The sequence below is a fragment of the Ascidia mentula genome, chromosome 8 (genome assembly GCF_947561715.1).
Source record: "Ascidia mentula chromosome 8, kaAscMent1.1, whole genome shotgun sequence".
Taxonomy (NCBI): domain Eukaryota; kingdom Metazoa; phylum Chordata; class Ascidiacea; order Phlebobranchia; family Ascidiidae; genus Ascidia; species Ascidia mentula.
This window is the reverse complement of record NC_138573.1, coordinates 9,145,618-9,164,053: the sequence shown is the minus strand read 5'-3', so window position 1 is coordinate 9,164,053 and position 18,436 is coordinate 9,145,618. Positions and strand designations below refer to the sequence as shown.

The window sequence follows — 18,436 nt, the reverse complement described above, 5'->3', positions numbered from 1 at the left end:
TTTACCCCCATTTGTTCTTTTGTACTTTATTATCTGAAACATGGCTGTTATTCCAAGGCGTTAAGGCGTAAGACTTGACAGAATAACCGATTCTATTTTTTGCTTTCTATTATTTTATTTACAAATAAGGATAATTGTAGTTGATTAGACTTAGCTTGACTTTGTTTTAATTACAACGCATTTTTCACGTTCAAAACAGAGAAGTGAGACTACCTAATTTCTCATTTAGAACGGAATCGAGGCTCTCACCCAGGATTCACATACATATTTTTCCAACCTTTTTTTGCGAAATCTTTTTCTCTTATATTACTTTGTTTTGAACACTTCCGCCATAGGAAGCTGCTTTCTTTGTGTACTGTAAGAAGTCGTTGTTGGTAAGTGTTTTTTTCGTAAAATTGCTATAGGTAGTTTGAAACTAACTTACACATGGATGTAAGCAGAAAATAACAATAACAAATAACGTCAACATTTGTTTTTACTCATTCATCAGTCAGTATTATTGCATAATTTGCTAAATTGCCCAATTTTGTTGTTGGTGAGGCAACCGCTAAGTTGTGCAATATGTTCAATGCATGTGTGTAAGCAAATCCTGTTTCCCATGTGAACTGTTAAGTGCTAGTTTATGTTATAGCTTAAGTTATTTCCTCTGGGCTGCCTGCGTTGCAGTCTAACGTTTGTTCTATTGTTCATTCTAATTCAAATCTAATTTTATCGGTAGCCTCATAAACTTCTTATGTGAAAAGGATTAAAGTTCACATTGCCAGCCTTGTGCCTTCATATTTGCACTTCGTAAGAATAAACGTGTATATACATATTGAAAGATTGATTAGTTCAAAACCAGAGAAAAGGAGATTGCCAAATTCTAGCCTGAAAGCTCAGGCCTTTAAGGGTCAAGGACAATAAACTCCAAAGTGAGGTTCATCTAAGAACTCTGCCTACCTATTGCGGCATACGTTGCAGTGACCTATAATGGATGAAAATTATATTTTATTTTTTGGGTTCAAAAGCATGTCAATATTGTCAATGTAGGTTTGCAAGTCGGTTAACCAAACATAAATATCTATTTAATTAAAATTATATCCTTGGAAGTTGGTGGCGCTGTTACATTTTCATGGTCTGCAGTACAACCCAGATGGAAACAATATTAAATTATGTGATCACATTTTTGAAAAATTTTGTGCAAATTCAACACTGACAAAATTTATGTATAATTCTATACATAAAAAATGTTGACTGGTCTGCGCAAGAAACAAAATCAGTTTTTTAATTTGAAAACTTTCAATTCTGGAGTACAACTCACCGAATTATCTGTGTTAAAAACAACACTAATACTTTGCTTACTTTGTTTATTAGAACTGGAACTAAAATTATCATTATGTCAAGGCTATTGACAGCATTGGCATTTGTTCAAGTTTTGGTTTTCTGCAATGGAGCTGAACCAACTCCTCTTGTGATTTGGCATGGAATGGGTTAGTATTAGCTGCATAGTCTATTTTGAAATAGTCCTAAAATGAGAGAATAGGTCAATAAACTATATTGTATTATATAAAATGAAAAAAGGTTAACTTTAAGGATTTCCATATAAATGTGCCAGTTAAGCACTTTTCTATAAAAATATCTCTGATGTTTACTTTCATCGCCCATGTTGTAAATTGAAAGCGCCTCGTGGGAAATGATGCAGGTTTACTTGGTACAATAAAAGACATGGCAAACAATTTGTGTTTGATCAGCATACAGAGGTTCCATGGGTAATTGTGCCATCTGTCAATTATTTTGTTAGCCATATATGCCAAATATGTAGGTTGATTCAAGTAATGACTTTTGCATTGTTTTTTTATACCAATAATAAAGTATTTTGGTTGTCATGAAAAGGTGACAGTTGTTGCAACCCATTCAGCATGGGATCAATCATGAGAATGGTTGAAAAAGAAATTCCTGGAATTTACATACATTCTCTTCAAATTGGAAATAACACCATTGCAGATATTATGAATGGATTCTTAATGCCTATTAGTAAACAGGTAATGCTTGCTTGCATGGTGTTGTTTCATAGCAATAACCATGGACATAATTAGAAAAATTGCTTTATGTAATTGTATCAGTGTAATATAGGACTTTCCCCAACGGTTTTGTTTAACAAATTTTCTTTATTTGGAATATGCAATTTTATTTATCCATTATTTTAGATAAACATGGCATGTGAACAAGTGAAAGCAGATGCAAATCTTGCAAATGGTTTTAATGCCATGGGATTTTCTCAAGGTGGCCAATTTTTGTAAGTTTGTTTGTATGACATGGTATTGTGTCACTCTCCTTACAATGATATTCACACAGGAGAGCACTAGCCCAGCAATGTGATGGGATTCAAATGCACAACCTTATTTCAATTGGTGGTCAGCATCAAGGAGTTTATGGCTTTCCTAAATGTCCGAGTAGTGTGACTGTTTGTGATGATTTGAGACAAATACTAAACACTGCTGCCTACAGAGAATTTGTGCAGGAACAGTACGTATTAAATATCATATTTATTTTTGTTTAAAGTGGTAAAGGGGGATTTGCTTTTAACATTTTGTGTTCTTTGCTATTTATTGGAAATTACCATGGTGTAAAATAATTATATGATTTTTGATACAGCTTAGTCCAGGCAGAATATTGGCATGACCCTTTGCATGTTGAGGAGTATTTGACCAAAAATATCTTTCTTCCTGACATCAACAATGAGAATAGTGTGAATGAAGTTTATAAACAGAGACTTCAGGCACTAAACAAATTTGTTATGGTCCGTTTTAACAATGATACTATGGTTGAACCTATTGCTTCTGAGGTAAGTAACAGTGTTAGTAAAATGTTTTCCACTATGATAATAAAGATATCTTATTTAAAAAATACTTTTGATGTTTATTTAAAAATTCTTGCTGCCAGAAATTTACCTCTTATTTTATCTTATCTTACTTTTGCAGTGGTTTGGATTTTATGCTCCAGGCCAAGACAAAGTAATACAATCTCTACAGGAGTCTGATCTTTATAAAACTGTAAGAATGTGTTCACGAAAATAACTAATTTCACCAGCAGACTGTTATATTATATTTAGGATCAACTGGGTCTTCAGGCAATGGATAATGCAGGAAAGCTGGTGTTTCTAGCCACAGATGGTGACCATCTGCAGTTTAGTACTGAATGGTTTAATACAAATATCCTCCAGTATTTGCAATAACTAACTAATGTTGGATACAAAGGGGTTGTAAAATTAATTGTGGGATGTAATTTACAATAGTGTGATGGTTGGTTCCCAACTAACTTGAGGCAAATAACACACTGGATCACTTGAAATGGATCATAATATTTTTCACTGAGATTAAAAAGGTTACAAAGAAAAAGATCATCAAACTACATTATTTCAAATGTATATGACATGGTTTGTTATGCATATTGTCGGTTCATGTGTGTTGGTGATAATCGCGGTCACTGTGAATAAATCAAGAAAAAAACACAAAAAAAGTTTATTTGAAGCACAAGTTTAGGAAAATTGAAAAAAGTTGCATATAAAAAACAGTAGCATGCATGAAAAATTTCTGAATTTTTATAATCACAAAAGGCGTGTAGTAAAACAGTTCATTCAAAACCAATCAAACGAAAAACATAAATCCATTTAGCTTTGTTGGTTGCTGGATTGATAGTTGGAAGAATAATCTTGATACCAGAGGGTTTAAGTTGTTCCCATGTAAGAAGTGATCCACCTCCAATTAAATCAACAGATGCACTTGCAGTGTTTGGAACTGGTGAACCGAGAACTAGAACACCTGATGCCGGCCAGTTAAAGCTGAAGGCATAAACTTTACTGCCATTCATGGTGTACCTATAAAAGGTGTAACCTATTTTCAAACATTTTCTATTTGGTTTTACCATTATCGGCCACAATCCAACAACAAGAAATTAAAGTCAAAAAACACACGGCAGAATCAAAATTGAATCTAAGAACTCAATAAATCAGTGTTTTAAAGAGAAAAGCTCTGGTCCAGCATACGACAACTAAATATTAATGAGTTATGCTGGTAAATTTTACGAGCAGGCAAACCAATATGTTACAGTGGGAAATCATATGTGTTTTTTTTTACTCATGATGTGTTTTGAACTGTCAATAACACTGTGCTGTAAATTACTGGTACGAATTTAATGACTTGCCAAATTGCATGCTATAAATGTTTTCGTAAATGTTTAACAGATCACAAGCTTGTTAGTTGTAATATACTTACCATATATCAGATGTTATAGAGTCATTCTGATGCTTCCAAGGTTTGCTGCTATAAATTCCTTCCCCATTCAGAGACAGCCATTCACCCATCTGACGAAGACGTTCTTCAAAAATAGGCTTTATTGTTCCCTCTTTGGTTGGACCAACATTCATGAGAATGTTGCCATTGCAGCTTACAGTGGTAACAAGTATCTGAATAACATAATTTGATGTGTTGCTGACGCTACCAGGCATAAAATTTAATAAATTTAAAGCTCTTCTGGCAAAACTTATAAGTACTGAAACATCAACCAAATAAAAATGTTTTGCCAGAATAGCTTTAAACTTTAAAACATAATTTCATGTTGGTATTTTGCAAAAACGTTTTAAGTGCTGCAGTAAATTGTTATCGCCTTAGCAACAAATTTTTGGCGTTTTATGACTGTTTGTTGCTTAATTTTCATTGTTTACAGACACATAAGTTGTACAGTTTATGTAATACCCGCAATAATTCTTCAATGGTCATATATTGATCAAGATATGCATTTCTTCTGTTGCCCCATGAAGCCTTATCAACCGTCATTGCATTTTCCCACTTTCTTGTCTGAAGTTTTCCAGGGTTGTAGCGATCTGAACAGGTTAGATATCCACCATGTTTACATAAGGTATCTTTGCCCCACCGATCATTGGTCACCACTGTGTCCTAGAAAACAATTTGTTACAAATTTTACAACACTTAAGAAATTGTTATACCTTCACAGGACTTTCATTATACAACCAAGCAAGAAAATCTGGACTACTCCAATAACTTGAATCTGCTTCCCACTGTCCATCAGACCAGACTACATCAGGTTTATAACGGTTTACGATATCATATAACTCTGGCATTGTTTTTCTCCTATAAAACATAAAATATTGACCCAACAAAATACAAAATCCTTTTTTTTTCATTTAGGTATATACCGTATTTTACGGACCATAAAGCGCACCAGATTATAAGGCGCACTGTCAATAAATTGCTTTGATTAGTTTTTTGTTCATACATAAGGCGCACCGGGCTATAGAACGGAACGTATTTTAAGGAGTATGGGTTACCGTATAAAGCTCATTAAACAAAAACTTGTTACGTAATAAATGTAAGTCACAATAGTACAATGAGCAAAAGAAAAAATGGGCCTAGTGAATATCACAGTTGCTAGTTGCTTTTACCGTAGTTTATAGTGTAAGATGGTGGTTTATTTATATAATAATAGTATTGGTACTGGTTTTGAGTGTAGGCAATAAAGCACTACTTGATCCATACATTAGGCGCACGATCAATTTATGAGGAAAAAAAAGGATTTAAATTGCGCCTTATGGTCCGTAAAATACGGTAAATTAAAATCATAAAAACACACAAAACACCTATATATACACATGTATATTTTAAATAAATATTTTTAACATTATTTGTGCAGTTAGTATTATCACAAAATTAGACTCAAATCAATAACAAAACATTCAACTCAAATTAAAAATACACCCTCACTTGTATTCTGCATTGTGAAACAAAACCTGAAATTTCTTACTTTACAAATTCATTTGTTTTGAATCCACTTTCTTTGTCTTTGAGATAAAGTGGATTAAACCATTCATAAAGAGAGTGATAAAGGCCAAAATGAATTGATGTTTTGTTCCTGATTGCATCCGCCAATTCACCAACAAGGTCACGTTTGGGTCCAACATCCATAGAATTCCAGTTCCAAGAATTAATAGAAGGCCAGTTGGTGTAACCCTCATGGTGCTTGCTAGTTAAAACTAGATACTTGGCTCCAGATGCCTATATTTGAGTAAACAGTGCTTTCAAAATACAAAGGAAATCATCATGCCATGTCATCACACCTACCTGAAAAATCTCTGCCCATTTGTTTGCATCAAAAAATTCAGTGGTAAATTGATTCGCAAAGTCAGGATAAGTAAAATTTTGCGGATAGTTCTGTTCCATGAATAGTATTTCAGATGGACTTGCAGTTGCCTTCCAGTAATACCAGAACCAAGCGGCAGCAGAGTTAACACCATAACTTGGTACGGAAAATACTCCCCAGTGAAGAAATATGCCAAACTTTGATTCATCATACCTGAAACAGTTTTTTATGTTTGTTATGTCAAACATATAACAACTGATCATATATTTTGACTGTTACCTACTTTAACAACTAGGCCTAAATTCTTTCCATTTCATTGCATAAACCCTAAGTGTGACAGTAAACTTTGCCAATGTCATTGTGGATGTAATATATTGAGAACAGCAAAGTATATATATATATACATATATATATCAAACAAAATGGTACTTAAGGCAGGCTACCATGATGGAAGAGGTCTTTTATCCAGTGATTCCCATGTAGGCTCATAATTTGCAGAGCAGGTTGATACACAAATTGCAGCGAGAAAAATAGCAACAAAATATGTATTTTCTCCACCTGGCACCATTTTTTCCACACCTAGCTCTACACCACAATTGGATTAGAACTGCAGTCACAAAACAACAAAGTTACATCACAGTGTTTGTGACGCCATGTTTTTACGACATAGCAAGAATTACGTTGTTGTGACAAAACATATGTTTAAAAAAAATCGTAACAAGGTTTGTACAAAACCAGAGGGATGTTAGGTGACAAAAAAAATCGCCGATAAACAAAAGTTTGAACGCGCGTTACTCGGCTACCTTACGAGGTAGCGACATGATTTTTGTACACGGTATAGTTTGTTGCGTTTAAATGCATGTTCTTCTGTAAACTCCGTAATCCGACACCAATCAGGTAATCAATCTTGTATTAAGATGGCTGAAACGTACGCAGCAGTCCAAATGAAACCACAAGTAGAATGGAATAATCATGCAAGCCAATGTGGCCCATATAAAGCATGAACACAAGTCACAAGTACCCGCTAGGCATGTCAGGGCGGACCAACAGGTTTATGCTCAGGTTTATGGTTACAGCACTTTATAGTCCTTTATTGTTTTAGAGCCAGGGCGGTCGTTGTTTAAAGGTCTGTAATTATTACTCTAGCACGTTTAGTTTGACCTTTGTACGTGGAAACCCGGTCACGAATATAAACAGTTCCAATATTACAATTTTCATATTAATATACACTGTGTTCGCTACAAGTTCATAGGCTGAACGATACCAAAATTATCAAACATATTCATATTCGGGTATGAATATGATATGCGTATTATGACATTAGTTCGAAAAACAAGATTTGCTGGCATTTAAAAAACTCAATAGGGGGAGTGCAGAAATATGAATTCATATTTTAACAAACATAAAAAAAACGGTGGACCGATGTACACTTTCGTTGACAAAAACTTTGCACAAACCTTGGCCCGAGCTGTACCATTGGAAAAACAATCTTATACCTTCCTACTATCGAATAAAATCAAAATTTAACAAATTCAGCCAAAAACTATACTTACTAATAAACCTCACTATAAATGTTCATATTACACAATTATGTTTGCATTATTTGTTTTTATAGTTGTTTACTACAAGGGAATGTTACTTGATCAGTTGTTTTCGCAGCATTATTTTTACGCTGGACCCTATATTAGGCGGGGGTATCTGAAAAGTCAGCAAGCCGAGTGATCGAAATCAGCGAGGCTCAAGGCCGCGCGGCGGCCAGAGAGATCGGGGGCTGGGAGGCTCAAAACGGGCGGCTTGTTTTGTGATCGGCACAATCTTGGTGATTATGGATTCTTCAATATAAGCAAACACAAACAGAAAGCCATTCATTGTCATTAAGAAACCTATTGCAAAAGCTATACGACATACATTGTTACGAAATAAGTTATGGAGAAGTCGATTATTCAAAACTGGTTGAATGTCAAACTATAGCATACTAATAAAGACAAACTGATATTACATTTTTACGTCTATAGGTTTGACAAAACTCATTTGACAAAACTCATTTTTACGTCTATAGGTTTGACAAAAAAATCAAGGGGCAAGAGTTTTACTCAGTATGCATTTTATCGCTCCGCCAAATTCGCATCATCAATGGGTCTGTCGTCACAATGCTGTAGGTTGGCTGAAAATTCCTTGGTGTTGATAGGATTTTTTTGACAAATGACGTGTAGCCCTTTTTTGAGAAACATTTTGCGTTTGGGCAAACCATGAATTGTCGAAGATTATATGTTCGAAGTACTAAAAACTATGGATGCACCGAAAGTTCGGTTTGCCGAATTTATTCGGCCGAAACCAAGGTTTTTTATAATTATTCGGTTCGGCCGAATATTTTTGCAAAATTCGTCCGAAACCGAAACTTTTTTCTGCATGCAACACTGCAAAGATTAGTATAGTTTAGAATCATTGTTCAAACTGTACTAGTGTGTTTTATTTGTTAATTGTCATCGAAATCTAGAAGTTGGTACAGCATTCTTTATAAGTGCCAATAAAGAGCTGTATGATAGGATCAGATGATCCATTCCAGCACATGTTTTGTTTAAATTTATTGCGATTTTAAAGAGATGGACGCCATAATTAGTTTCAATTTATTCGGCTGAATTTATTCGGCAAAAGTTGCCGAATATTCGGTTTCGGCCGAATAAAAAAATTGCTGTTTCGGTGCATCACTACTAAAAAGGAAAGTGGGCGAAGCAAAATAACGTCTGTCCCAACCAGACGCGCTACCAGTTATCTTTAATTTCCAAAGATTTTCTAAAACATAAATTCTTGTTTTTTGCAACGCAGAAGTAATGCCATGCTTTGGCGTAGCAAGGCAGGATCGCCCCACTGCGTAGGCCCTTTATATTTGGCGATCGCAGCTCTTATATATTCTGATCATAAGGTTCATGGGCTTCGCAGCCAAGCTGGATCAGCCACTTTTCTTGTTTTTGGTGTTTGATATTTGCATTCATCGACAATTACTGCTTTGCCTAAATCTAATATTTTTTCCCTGGAAAGATTTACCGCTGCACCACACGCGTTTTCTTGAAGAACTATCTAAACTCGAATATTAAAGGTCGATTATCGTCGAAACATTGAATTTTTTGAAAGAAACAAAGCCTACGATAGCTATCGTTTGCCCCTGTGTGGGTTATGCATATGCGCATCAGTTCAAGTCGACATTTTTTGTCGAAATAATACACAACAGTCATCTATTATTGTAGCACATGTTGTCATTGTTTGCGTGCTTAGTTTTTGCGAGAGATGTGTTATTTTAACATTTGGTCATACGTTTAACAGAAAGTACGGTAACAGAAAATAAAAGTTTGGTCAAACTATGTTTTTGAAGGCAAAGAGGACAGAATGACGTATGTTCCATGTCTTCACCTTTTTCGCGCCGCAAAACTTTAAAAAAGCAAAAAAGGGCCGACTAACATCAGATTAAAAATCACTGATCTGACATTAAATCAAAATTAAGGTATATGTCACGATTTAATAGATGATTGATATGACAAACATGTAACAAACAGTTACAAGGAATGTAAAAAGACATGAAAATTCAGTGAAAAGAAATAACAAAAAGTATAAAGTTTGTGTATTCAATTTAAACATTTATTAATTATGGTACGAAACTACACAGTTTAAAGCTTGGACGTTTGGTCAGCAAAGTCGTCTTATAGTCACACCAGCTGCACTGATGAGACCTTTTAGGTTTTTAGGTTGCAGCTTAAACACAATTTACACAGTTTATGTTGTAAAAAAAATACCTACAAATGCCATCAGGTGCACAAACCACTTTAACAAACATTACTATTGCAAAAACGATTTGCATGTGTTATCGATGTTGTTTTCTCAGCCACATGAACAAGTTCATAAGTTACTCAAAACCAATCAAACGAAACACAAAAACCCATTTAGCATTGCTTGTTTTAGGATTAACAACCGGTAAAATAATTCCAATGCCAGATGGTTCAAGCGGTTCCCATTTCAGAAGGGATCCACCCCCGACCAAATCAACAGATGCACCTTTGTCAAAAGGGTTTGGTGCACCAAGAAGTAGAACACCAGATTCTGGCCAGTTGAAGCTGAAGGCATAAACTTTTTTACCATTCACAGTGTACCTGGAAGACAAAACTTTAAATTGGTAATATTGAAGATTTCTAGGGAAACCATGTAAGCAGATGGTCACAAATACAATATGTGAAGTGGCATAAAATATCCTTTAACAACATATTTGTTCATTGCAATGTAACACAATTTGTGTATTTTGTAATTAGATTTAAATTTACTGGATTATGTGAAGTTCCCAACTACCCCAAGACCCCTGACAATGCTATATGGATCACCAGATCCCTAATGTACTGATGCAGAGGTGAAACAGTAATTGAGTTCTTACCATACATTTGGATTTGTTGTATCATTCTGATGCTTCCATGGCTTACTATGATACACCCCTTCGCCATTTACAGACAGCCATTCACCCATCTGTCGAAGGCGCTCCTCGAATATAGGAGTGATGGTGCCTTCTTTTGTGGGTCCAATGTTCATTAGCATGTTACCATTACAGCTGATGGTGGTTATTAGTTGCTGCATTTACAAATTAGCCATTCATTTTTCAAGTTCAATTATAGTGTTTTTGTTTGAGTCATTATACCTGAAGCAACTCATTAATTGATAGGTATGCATTAAAGTATACATTTCTTCTGTATCCCCAGGACCCTTTGTCTATGGTCATGGCATTTTCCCACTTTCTTTTTTGCAGAACACCTGGGTTGTACCTATCCGTGCAGGTTAAATATCCGCCATGTTTGCATGTAGCATCTTGTCCCCACCGATCATTGGTCACCACAAAGTCCTTTGAATAAGCACTATTTTGTACACATAACTTGTGGCCATGTATTGATTCTTTGATAGTACCTTAACTGGACTTTCATTGTATAGCCATGCAATAAATTCCTTGCTTTTCCAGTATGTGGAGTTTGCTTCCCAATCCCCATCTGACCAAACTATTTCTGGTTTGTATCGATGAACAATGTCATATAACTCGGGAAGTGTCTTTGATCTATTCATATTAACAATTTTTAATTGCAAAACCAACCTAGCATGAGTCAAATTTGTAGACCTGTATGGAATGTATATAGGCTTTGCACAAAACCATTAGATGTTACAATACAACAAAATTGTGTCCACTAAAATGAGTCATGACAAGTAAAATGTGTTTAAACACAGTTCATAGCACTTTGTAGAAATTCTGTTATGTTTATCAAAGAAACAATTCACTTACTTTATAAATGCATCAGTTTTAAAATGATCAAGTTTATCTTCAAGATATAGTGGATGAAACCATTCAAATAAAGAATGGTAAAGCCCAAAGTGGATGGAAGTTCTGTTTCGGATTGCTTTTTCCAATTCACCAACAAGGTCACGTCTGGGTCCAACATCCATTGAGTTCCAATTCCAAGAATTGATAGAAGGCCAATTGGTAAAACCTTCATGGTGCTTGCTTGTCAAAACTACATACTTAGCACCAGAGGCCTGACAGAAATTAACATACATTAAAGAACACAGTATTTATTTCTCAAATATTTTGCAATGGTAGGTTACTTTTAAAATATCAGCCCACTTGTTTGCATCAAAAAATTCTGCTGTGAATTGCGGGGCAAAGTCTTGATATGTAAATTCTGAAGGATAATTCTGTTTCATAAAAGAAGTGGCTGCTGGATTTTTTTGTCCTTTCCAATAGTACCAAAACCATTCTCCCAGAAACCCCTCACCATAACTTGGTACTGAAAATACTCCCCAGTGAATAAATATCCCAAATTTGGCTTCATCATACCTGTCACAAAAATGCAATGTAATTGTCAACAAACATGACACTAATATACTTGAATAAAGATAAATAAAAAAAAAAAACTGCAAGTTTGCTTATAATGCCCAAGGAAAGGAAATCAACTTCTTTTAAGTGTAATAATATTATGCAGTGGATTTTATAACTCACCACGCAGGTAGAGGCCTAGTGTCGAGTGAATCCCACGTAGGTTTGTACTTTGCAGAGCCGTTCTTTATACAAGCTGCAACGAGAATCAGCAGTGCAAAACCCACCAACTCATGTAGCGACGCCATATTGCAAGTAATTATTCAACGTGTATTTTGGCACACAAGACAAAAAACTCTTCGGGCGTGCAGACAAGTTTCCGGACGCCGTTCAGACCACAAAGTCAGCACATTTGTTTTCGTCGCAGCTGGACGCACGTTTAATTTATGCGATTCCGGTGAATATATAAATCACAGTTATCCACAAAACTCAATTTGGACAAATGGACAAAGCTTTATTTCGTTATATATTATGATGGAAAAAAGTGACACAAAAATACGAACATGAAAAATCATGTATAATCTTCACATATTATGAAGGCAAATAGATGATTAATATCCAGGGAATTCAAATGATCACTTGTGGCTTACCAGGTGAACGGCCAGACAGCAAGTCCATTACTGCACATGATATAAAGATCACAACTGCCTTAACAATTATTTCAAAGTGCAGTATATTATGCATAGACATTTTCCTGACACAGCATCAAAGCTAAACAAATTACAACGAAAATTTTATCATAATAAAAAAAAATCAAGAAATTATTTTAGTACTAGTTGAACGTTTTAGACCAGAACAGAAGGACATATATTTGCGATCATTCAAATCCCATTAGACGAAAAACGTAAACCCATTTTGATTTTGTAGTTGCAGGATCAACATTGGGCAAAATGATTCCAACTCCACTGGGATTTAAAGGTTCCCATGTTAGTTGTGAAGCACCCCCAATAAGGTCTATTGATGCACTTGGAGAGTTGCGAACAGGTGAACCAAGAACAAGCACACCAGACTCTGGCCAATTAAAGCTGAAGGCATACACTTTATTCTGATTTGTTGTGTACCTGAGATAAGAAAAAAAAACATTAATCAACAATCATGTACATTCATTATTGAACAACAACGCTTATGTGTTGCATGCAGGGCACAAACAGAGCAAATCACATGAAATAGGTTAACACCAAAATATCACAAATGTCAGAATATTAGCAATAAAATGTGTGAATAGATGTCAACTCAACACAATATGCTGTAAATTATTGGCAAGACTTTACGACTTGCCAAACTGCATGCTATATAAATTTTTGTAAATGTTTAACAGATCACAAGCTACATCACCTTTATTGTAATATACTTACCATACACCAGATGTTATAGAGTCATTCTGATGCTTCCAAGGTTTGCTGCTATAAATTCCTTCCCCATTCAGAGACAGCCATTCACCCATCTGACGAAGACGTTCTTCAAATACAGGTGTGATAGTTCCCTCTTTGGTTGGACCAACATTCATGAGAATGTTGCCATTGCAGCTGATGGTGGAAACTAATTCCTACATAATATATATTTTACAGGACCAGGGCTTCTTAAACTTTGTTCTGTGTCCTAGAGCAAATGAAAAATTCTTAGCGAGTAAAGGGACATTTGTATGCAATCCTTCGTAACCAACATTCTGAGAGGGTAGTATATAAAACACCAAACACAATTAATCTTTTTTGATCCCAAAATTACATTTGGCAAACCCAAATGTGGCCACAGCTCATAGTTTGACAGTTTCTGCACCATTATGTTATAAATTAAACTATTTTTATCCACAAATTTAAATTTTTTTAATGTATTTTATCAGTTTGTACAGAAGTCAAACCTGCAATAATTCTTCAATGGTCATGTATTGATTAAAGTCAACATTTCTTCTGTATCCCCATGATCCTTTGTCAATCGTCATTGCATTTTCCCACTTTCTTGTCTGAAGTTTTCCAGGGTTGTAGCGATCTGAACAGGTTAGATATCCACCATGTTTACATAAGGTATCTTTGCCCCACCGATCATTGGTCACTACTGTGTCCTAGAAAGTAATTTGTTACAAATTTTACAACACTTAGGAAATTGTTATACCTTCACAGGACTTTCATTATACAACCAAGCAAGAAAATCTGGACTACTCCAATAACTTGAATCTGCTTCCCACTGTCCATCAGACCAGACTACATCAGGTTTATAATGGTTTACAATTTCATACAACTCTGGCATAGTTTTTCCCCTAAAAACAAAAACATTGACTCAAACATTAAGCTTTGAAATACTTCAACACAAAATAGCAATAAATCAAAAACAAGAGGATTTCATGACAAAATCTATAAAAAAACATTTTTAGCCGAACAAACTTTTTGTACTTGCACCCCTCCAAATAAAAGTATAAAAAGAAGAACATAAATTCATACTTGACAAATTTATTTGTTTTGAATCCACTTTCCTTGTCTTCAAGATATAGGGGATTAAACCATTCAAATAAGGAGTGATAAAGGCCAAAATGAATTGAAGTTTTGTTCCTGATTGCATCCGCCAATTCACCAACAAGGTCACGTTTGGGTCCAACATCCATAGAATTCCAGTTCCAAGAATGGGCAGAAGGCCAGTTGGTGTAACCCTCATGATGCTTGCTAGTTAAGACAATATACTTGGCTCCAGATGCCTGCACGCAAATTTGGATTAGCACATAACACTTTTTTACTCAAAATACTATTCATAGTATTTGCCTGAAAAATTTCAGCCCATTTGTTGGCATCAAAAAACTCTGTTGTGAACTCTTTTGCAAAGTCAGCATATATAAAATTTGGTGGATAATTTTGTTCCATGAATAGAACTTCGGCAGGACTCGCTGTGCCTTTCCAGCTCCACCAAAACCATTCTGAAGCAGAACCCTGACCGTAACTTGGCACCGAAAAAACTCCCCAATGAATAAAAATGCCAAATTTGGCCTCATCATACCTACAAAATAAATTGGCTGTTTCACTCAAAAATTAGAATACAAACTTGAATTTTATGTCTTATAGGCTATTTGCACAGAATGTTTGAAAAATAATATATTATCATTACCAGATTGTACTTTAATTAAGCTAAATGGTGATAGCAATTATTTATGTAAGGTGGTATATTTTACAATGGGATGGTTTTAATTATAAACAACACACACTTAAAAGTGTTAAGTTACATAAATAAAATGGTTAAACTCGTTATCTATTTATATAAGCACACCAAGATGGCAGTGGTCGTGAGTCTAAAGATTCCCAGTTGGGTTGGTAATTCGCATCATTTAGTGCAATACATACTGCAACAATTCCGAAAATCAACCAGAACTTCATTGCTTGACTGCTATAAAAGCTTTTGATAAATGGGAGAAAAGACAAAAATATATATCATAGTAATTAAACCCAACGAAATGCGGTAACAAAGTTCTATCAAATGCAGTATATAACATATTTATGTGCAACAAAATTGCAAGTTTTGCATTCCATGTTTCTTTCCATATCACGTAATTTCAGCAGCGATCAGGGTTTACACTGCGGTAAAGTACGGCAAATTTACTGTAAGTCTATCACATTTTACAAATCAACCTGGCATGAATAACCCCTCCATTAATGCTGAAATCATGTGTTCACGCAACCGATTTTGCCAAGGCAACTTAACCCATGTAGGGCTGTAACGTTACGGCTAACATAGGTAAGCGTCCAAGATCAGTAAACTGGACAAAATCGGTAACCCAAACACGTGACTGCAGCGGCAAACAGGGCATACATATTGCTTAATACTGCTCTTCTGGCAAACTTTATTGTATTTACGTTTCTCGACGTTTCGGCTATTATGCAACAGCCTTCAGGTATAGCGTGGCTACCTTAACGTTTAACAAACTTACCCATCATGGACATAGTGCAAGGTATAGCGTGACTACTCTAACGTTTAACAAAGTTACCTATCGTGGACACAGTGCAAGGTATAAAGTAAATGATTTCAATTACTCCCCTTGGATTAAAATATGTGCCCATCCTGTTTGCCGCTGCAGTCACGTATTTAGGTTACCGATTTTGTCCAATTTACTGATTTTGGACGCTTACCTATGTTGGCCGTAACGTTACAGCCCTATATGCAACCTATGCATGTATGCAAGCCGTAACGTTCTCTCCCCATCGGCAATGAATTATTTTGATTTTTTTTTTGTGGGGGGGAGGAAATTTTTTTTTGAATTTTGAAAAAAAACAAATTCCAAAAGAAAACACGTATTTTTTTAGGATGGGCGTAGTTAAAGTTTTGCGCTCTACAAGTAAATGTGTCATCACACAAAAATTGTACCAGAATAGGATGCCGCAGAGTAGGCTTGAGTAGACTGAGGTAACTCCCCCCTCCCCGGGGCTAGGCTAAATTCGAAATATTGTTATAAAATGGTTAAACTTCTGATTTGCTTGTTTTTTGTTTGTCATGTTATAGCTTTTGCCATATGAATATCAAAAAGATAAGGTTTAATTATGTGTAAAGTGATAGATCGATTGGGTTAGGCAATTATGACATGAATGGTGTCACTCTTCGACAATGAAGATCACGTGATCTCAGTGCCTGTTTCTTAGACAAAACTTAAAATCCAAAATGGAGATGACAATGTTTATGATTTTTGTTTTTTACGACTTCGTAATGGTCAAACAAGGTCTGATCGTTTTTCAATTTTAACAAACACACACTCTTACGACAGGACTGTAGGCTACATGGCAAGTTTTTTTGCACAATCTGCAATTTGCATGACCATGATCAAAGCATGTTTGTTTATTAGTTAAATCAAGACGTTTAGTGTATTTCAGACCTGTATGTATTGTAGCTTCGTTGTACGATACCTAATCCGACCGCAAGGCTTTCGGTATTGTTTGTTCACTTGGCGGCTTTGTTTAACGAATTGTGATGTACGTGATTTGATGGGTATCGCGTTTTGTTCAACCATCAGTGACGCAGTAACACGCGGAGGTAACAAACGACACTGGGTATACTTTATCGTTTCCGCTATCTTGACGTGACTGCTATATGAATTCAAAATTCAAGAGGATGGTACTAGAAGCCATCAACGTTACCTTGATGTGGGAAGTCGTTCGATGTACAAGTATTGTATTCTTGTTCAAATTGTTGTCAGCGTCATAGTAAAAGAAACAGGTGACCGATTTTAGCATGATAGTGCGGGTATGTTTTAAAATTGTTGTTTTGTGTGTATTAATCGTCTGCCCAATATAGGACATCGTGCTTTACGTCATGGAAGATTGTTTGCGTGGTGATAAAGTTCGCTAGCAAGATTTATTATGCTCGTTAGGACCAAGCGTCTGTTCAACTCGGCGAAGGCTGATTTTATATTTGTACTTCGATAAAGGACAGAAGATTTTATTTGCAATTTTATTTTGGGACATTTTTTACTTAGAAACATTTCTCCAAACTAAAAAGAAGCGGAAAAGTAAGGCATAGCACTATGCAACTATGATGTTCACGATGCGCTTCATGTTCGTTTGGTTTATCCGTTTGACCACCATGTCCGTTTTCATGAATATTGATAACTTTTTCGTGCCCAGGAATGGCAGTCTGCCACATTGGGGACTTTAATCTAGTTTATAATTTATGAAAGTCAGTCATAAGAAATCGAACGTAGCCTAGACGATTTTTTAGTTTAGTCAGTTCTCTTTCAAACAATTTTTATCGAGTTGCAGTTATACCTATAAGTGATGTCCTCTTTACATTGTTTTATCGTTGTATTGCAAAATTATTTCACAAAATTGTTTTGAGTTTGAATCTCGAGGTAGCTGTATATTGTTTTGTTGAGAGTACGTAAGTACCCAAGTTATATGAAGGTAGTAGGTATAACAAAAAAAATTAGTTGTGTGAGTATAAAAGAACGACAAAAATAATTTACGTTTGTATGTTCTTTTTACCCCACCGGGATTTGAACCCAGGATGTCCTGGGCACGAATCCCGATCAGGTTTTATTCTTGGTAAATGGGTCAGGCGCTTGACCGATGCTGCCATTTACGTTTATGTGTTGTTGTGTAGGCTGCCGATAACTTTTGTGAGTATGAGATTGTGCAATTTTGAACACCAAATACTTTTTCGGAATTGGTCTGTTTATGCTCTGGTGCACTATTCAAGACTGTTTGGTAATGTGAGCTATGAATTTGTTTTGCTATGATTGTTAGAATGAAGAAGAAATATTTATTTACTCAATTAAACTCTAGGTTTAGATAAACATAGAAAAACTATACGTACATAGTATAAGCTACATGCCTTCTAAACCTCACGACGCTTTAAAGTTCTCTATTGAAACTATTGAAAACCATAAACGTGCCGGAGAGCCGCAAGACCGTGCAGTTATGTCAATATTTAACTTCCCAA

The 18,436-nt window shown here is 35.4% G+C and overlaps 4 protein-coding genes across 4 annotated transcripts; 1 reads left to right on the top strand and 3 right to left on the bottom strand.

Annotated features, from left to right (window-relative positions):
• The first annotated feature begins 232 nt into the window (after nucleotides 1–232).
• On the top strand, nucleotides 233–3,232 carry LOC145912550 (palmitoyl-protein thioesterase 1-like). The gene is made up of 8 exons (XM_083000054.1): nucleotides 233–374; nucleotides 1,354–1,469; nucleotides 1,873–2,021; nucleotides 2,187–2,275; nucleotides 2,335–2,505; nucleotides 2,635–2,824; nucleotides 2,961–3,032; nucleotides 3,092–3,232. Exons 2-8 carry the CDS (start codon nucleotides 1,376–1,378, stop codon nucleotides 3,212–3,214), a joined length of 888 nt encoding a protein of 295 aa, XP_082856180.1. The 5' UTR covers nucleotides 233–374; nucleotides 1,354–1,375; the 3' UTR covers nucleotides 3,215–3,232.
• An 88-nt stretch (nucleotides 3,233–3,320) lies between these two features.
• On the bottom strand, nucleotides 3,321–6,849 carry LOC145912549 (plasma alpha-L-fucosidase-like). The gene is made up of 7 exons (XM_083000053.1): nucleotides 6,579–6,849; nucleotides 6,117–6,348; nucleotides 5,800–6,050; nucleotides 4,985–5,129; nucleotides 4,734–4,934; nucleotides 4,254–4,444; nucleotides 3,321–3,856 (listed from the first exon to the last, which is right to left on the bottom strand). The coding sequence occupies exons 1-7, from the start codon at nucleotides 6,701–6,703 to the stop codon at nucleotides 3,613–3,615; spliced, it is 1,389 nt and encodes a 462-aa protein (XP_082856179.1). The 5' UTR covers nucleotides 6,704–6,849; the 3' UTR covers nucleotides 3,321–3,612.
• Nucleotides 6,850–9,515: 2,666 nt separating this feature from the next.
• On the bottom strand, nucleotides 9,516–12,396 carry LOC145910943 (alpha-L-fucosidase-like). The gene is made up of 7 exons (XM_082998170.1): nucleotides 12,155–12,396; nucleotides 11,761–11,992; nucleotides 11,441–11,691; nucleotides 11,074–11,218; nucleotides 10,811–11,011; nucleotides 10,553–10,743; nucleotides 9,516–10,277 (listed from the first exon to the last, which is right to left on the bottom strand). The coding sequence occupies exons 1-7, from the start codon at nucleotides 12,277–12,279 to the stop codon at nucleotides 10,034–10,036; spliced, it is 1,389 nt and encodes a 462-aa protein (XP_082854296.1). The 5' UTR covers nucleotides 12,280–12,396; the 3' UTR covers nucleotides 9,516–10,033.
• Nucleotides 12,396–15,647, bottom strand: LOC145910944 (alpha-L-fucosidase-like). The gene is made up of 7 exons (XM_082998171.1): nucleotides 15,281–15,647; nucleotides 14,782–15,013; nucleotides 14,467–14,717; nucleotides 14,141–14,285; nucleotides 13,890–14,090; nucleotides 13,387–13,577; nucleotides 12,396–13,092 (listed from the first exon to the last, which is right to left on the bottom strand). The coding sequence occupies exons 1-7, from the start codon at nucleotides 15,385–15,387 to the stop codon at nucleotides 12,849–12,851; spliced, it is 1,371 nt and encodes a 456-aa protein (XP_082854297.1). The 5' UTR covers nucleotides 15,388–15,647; the 3' UTR covers nucleotides 12,396–12,848.
• Between the last annotated feature and the right edge of the window lie 2,789 nt (nucleotides 15,648–18,436).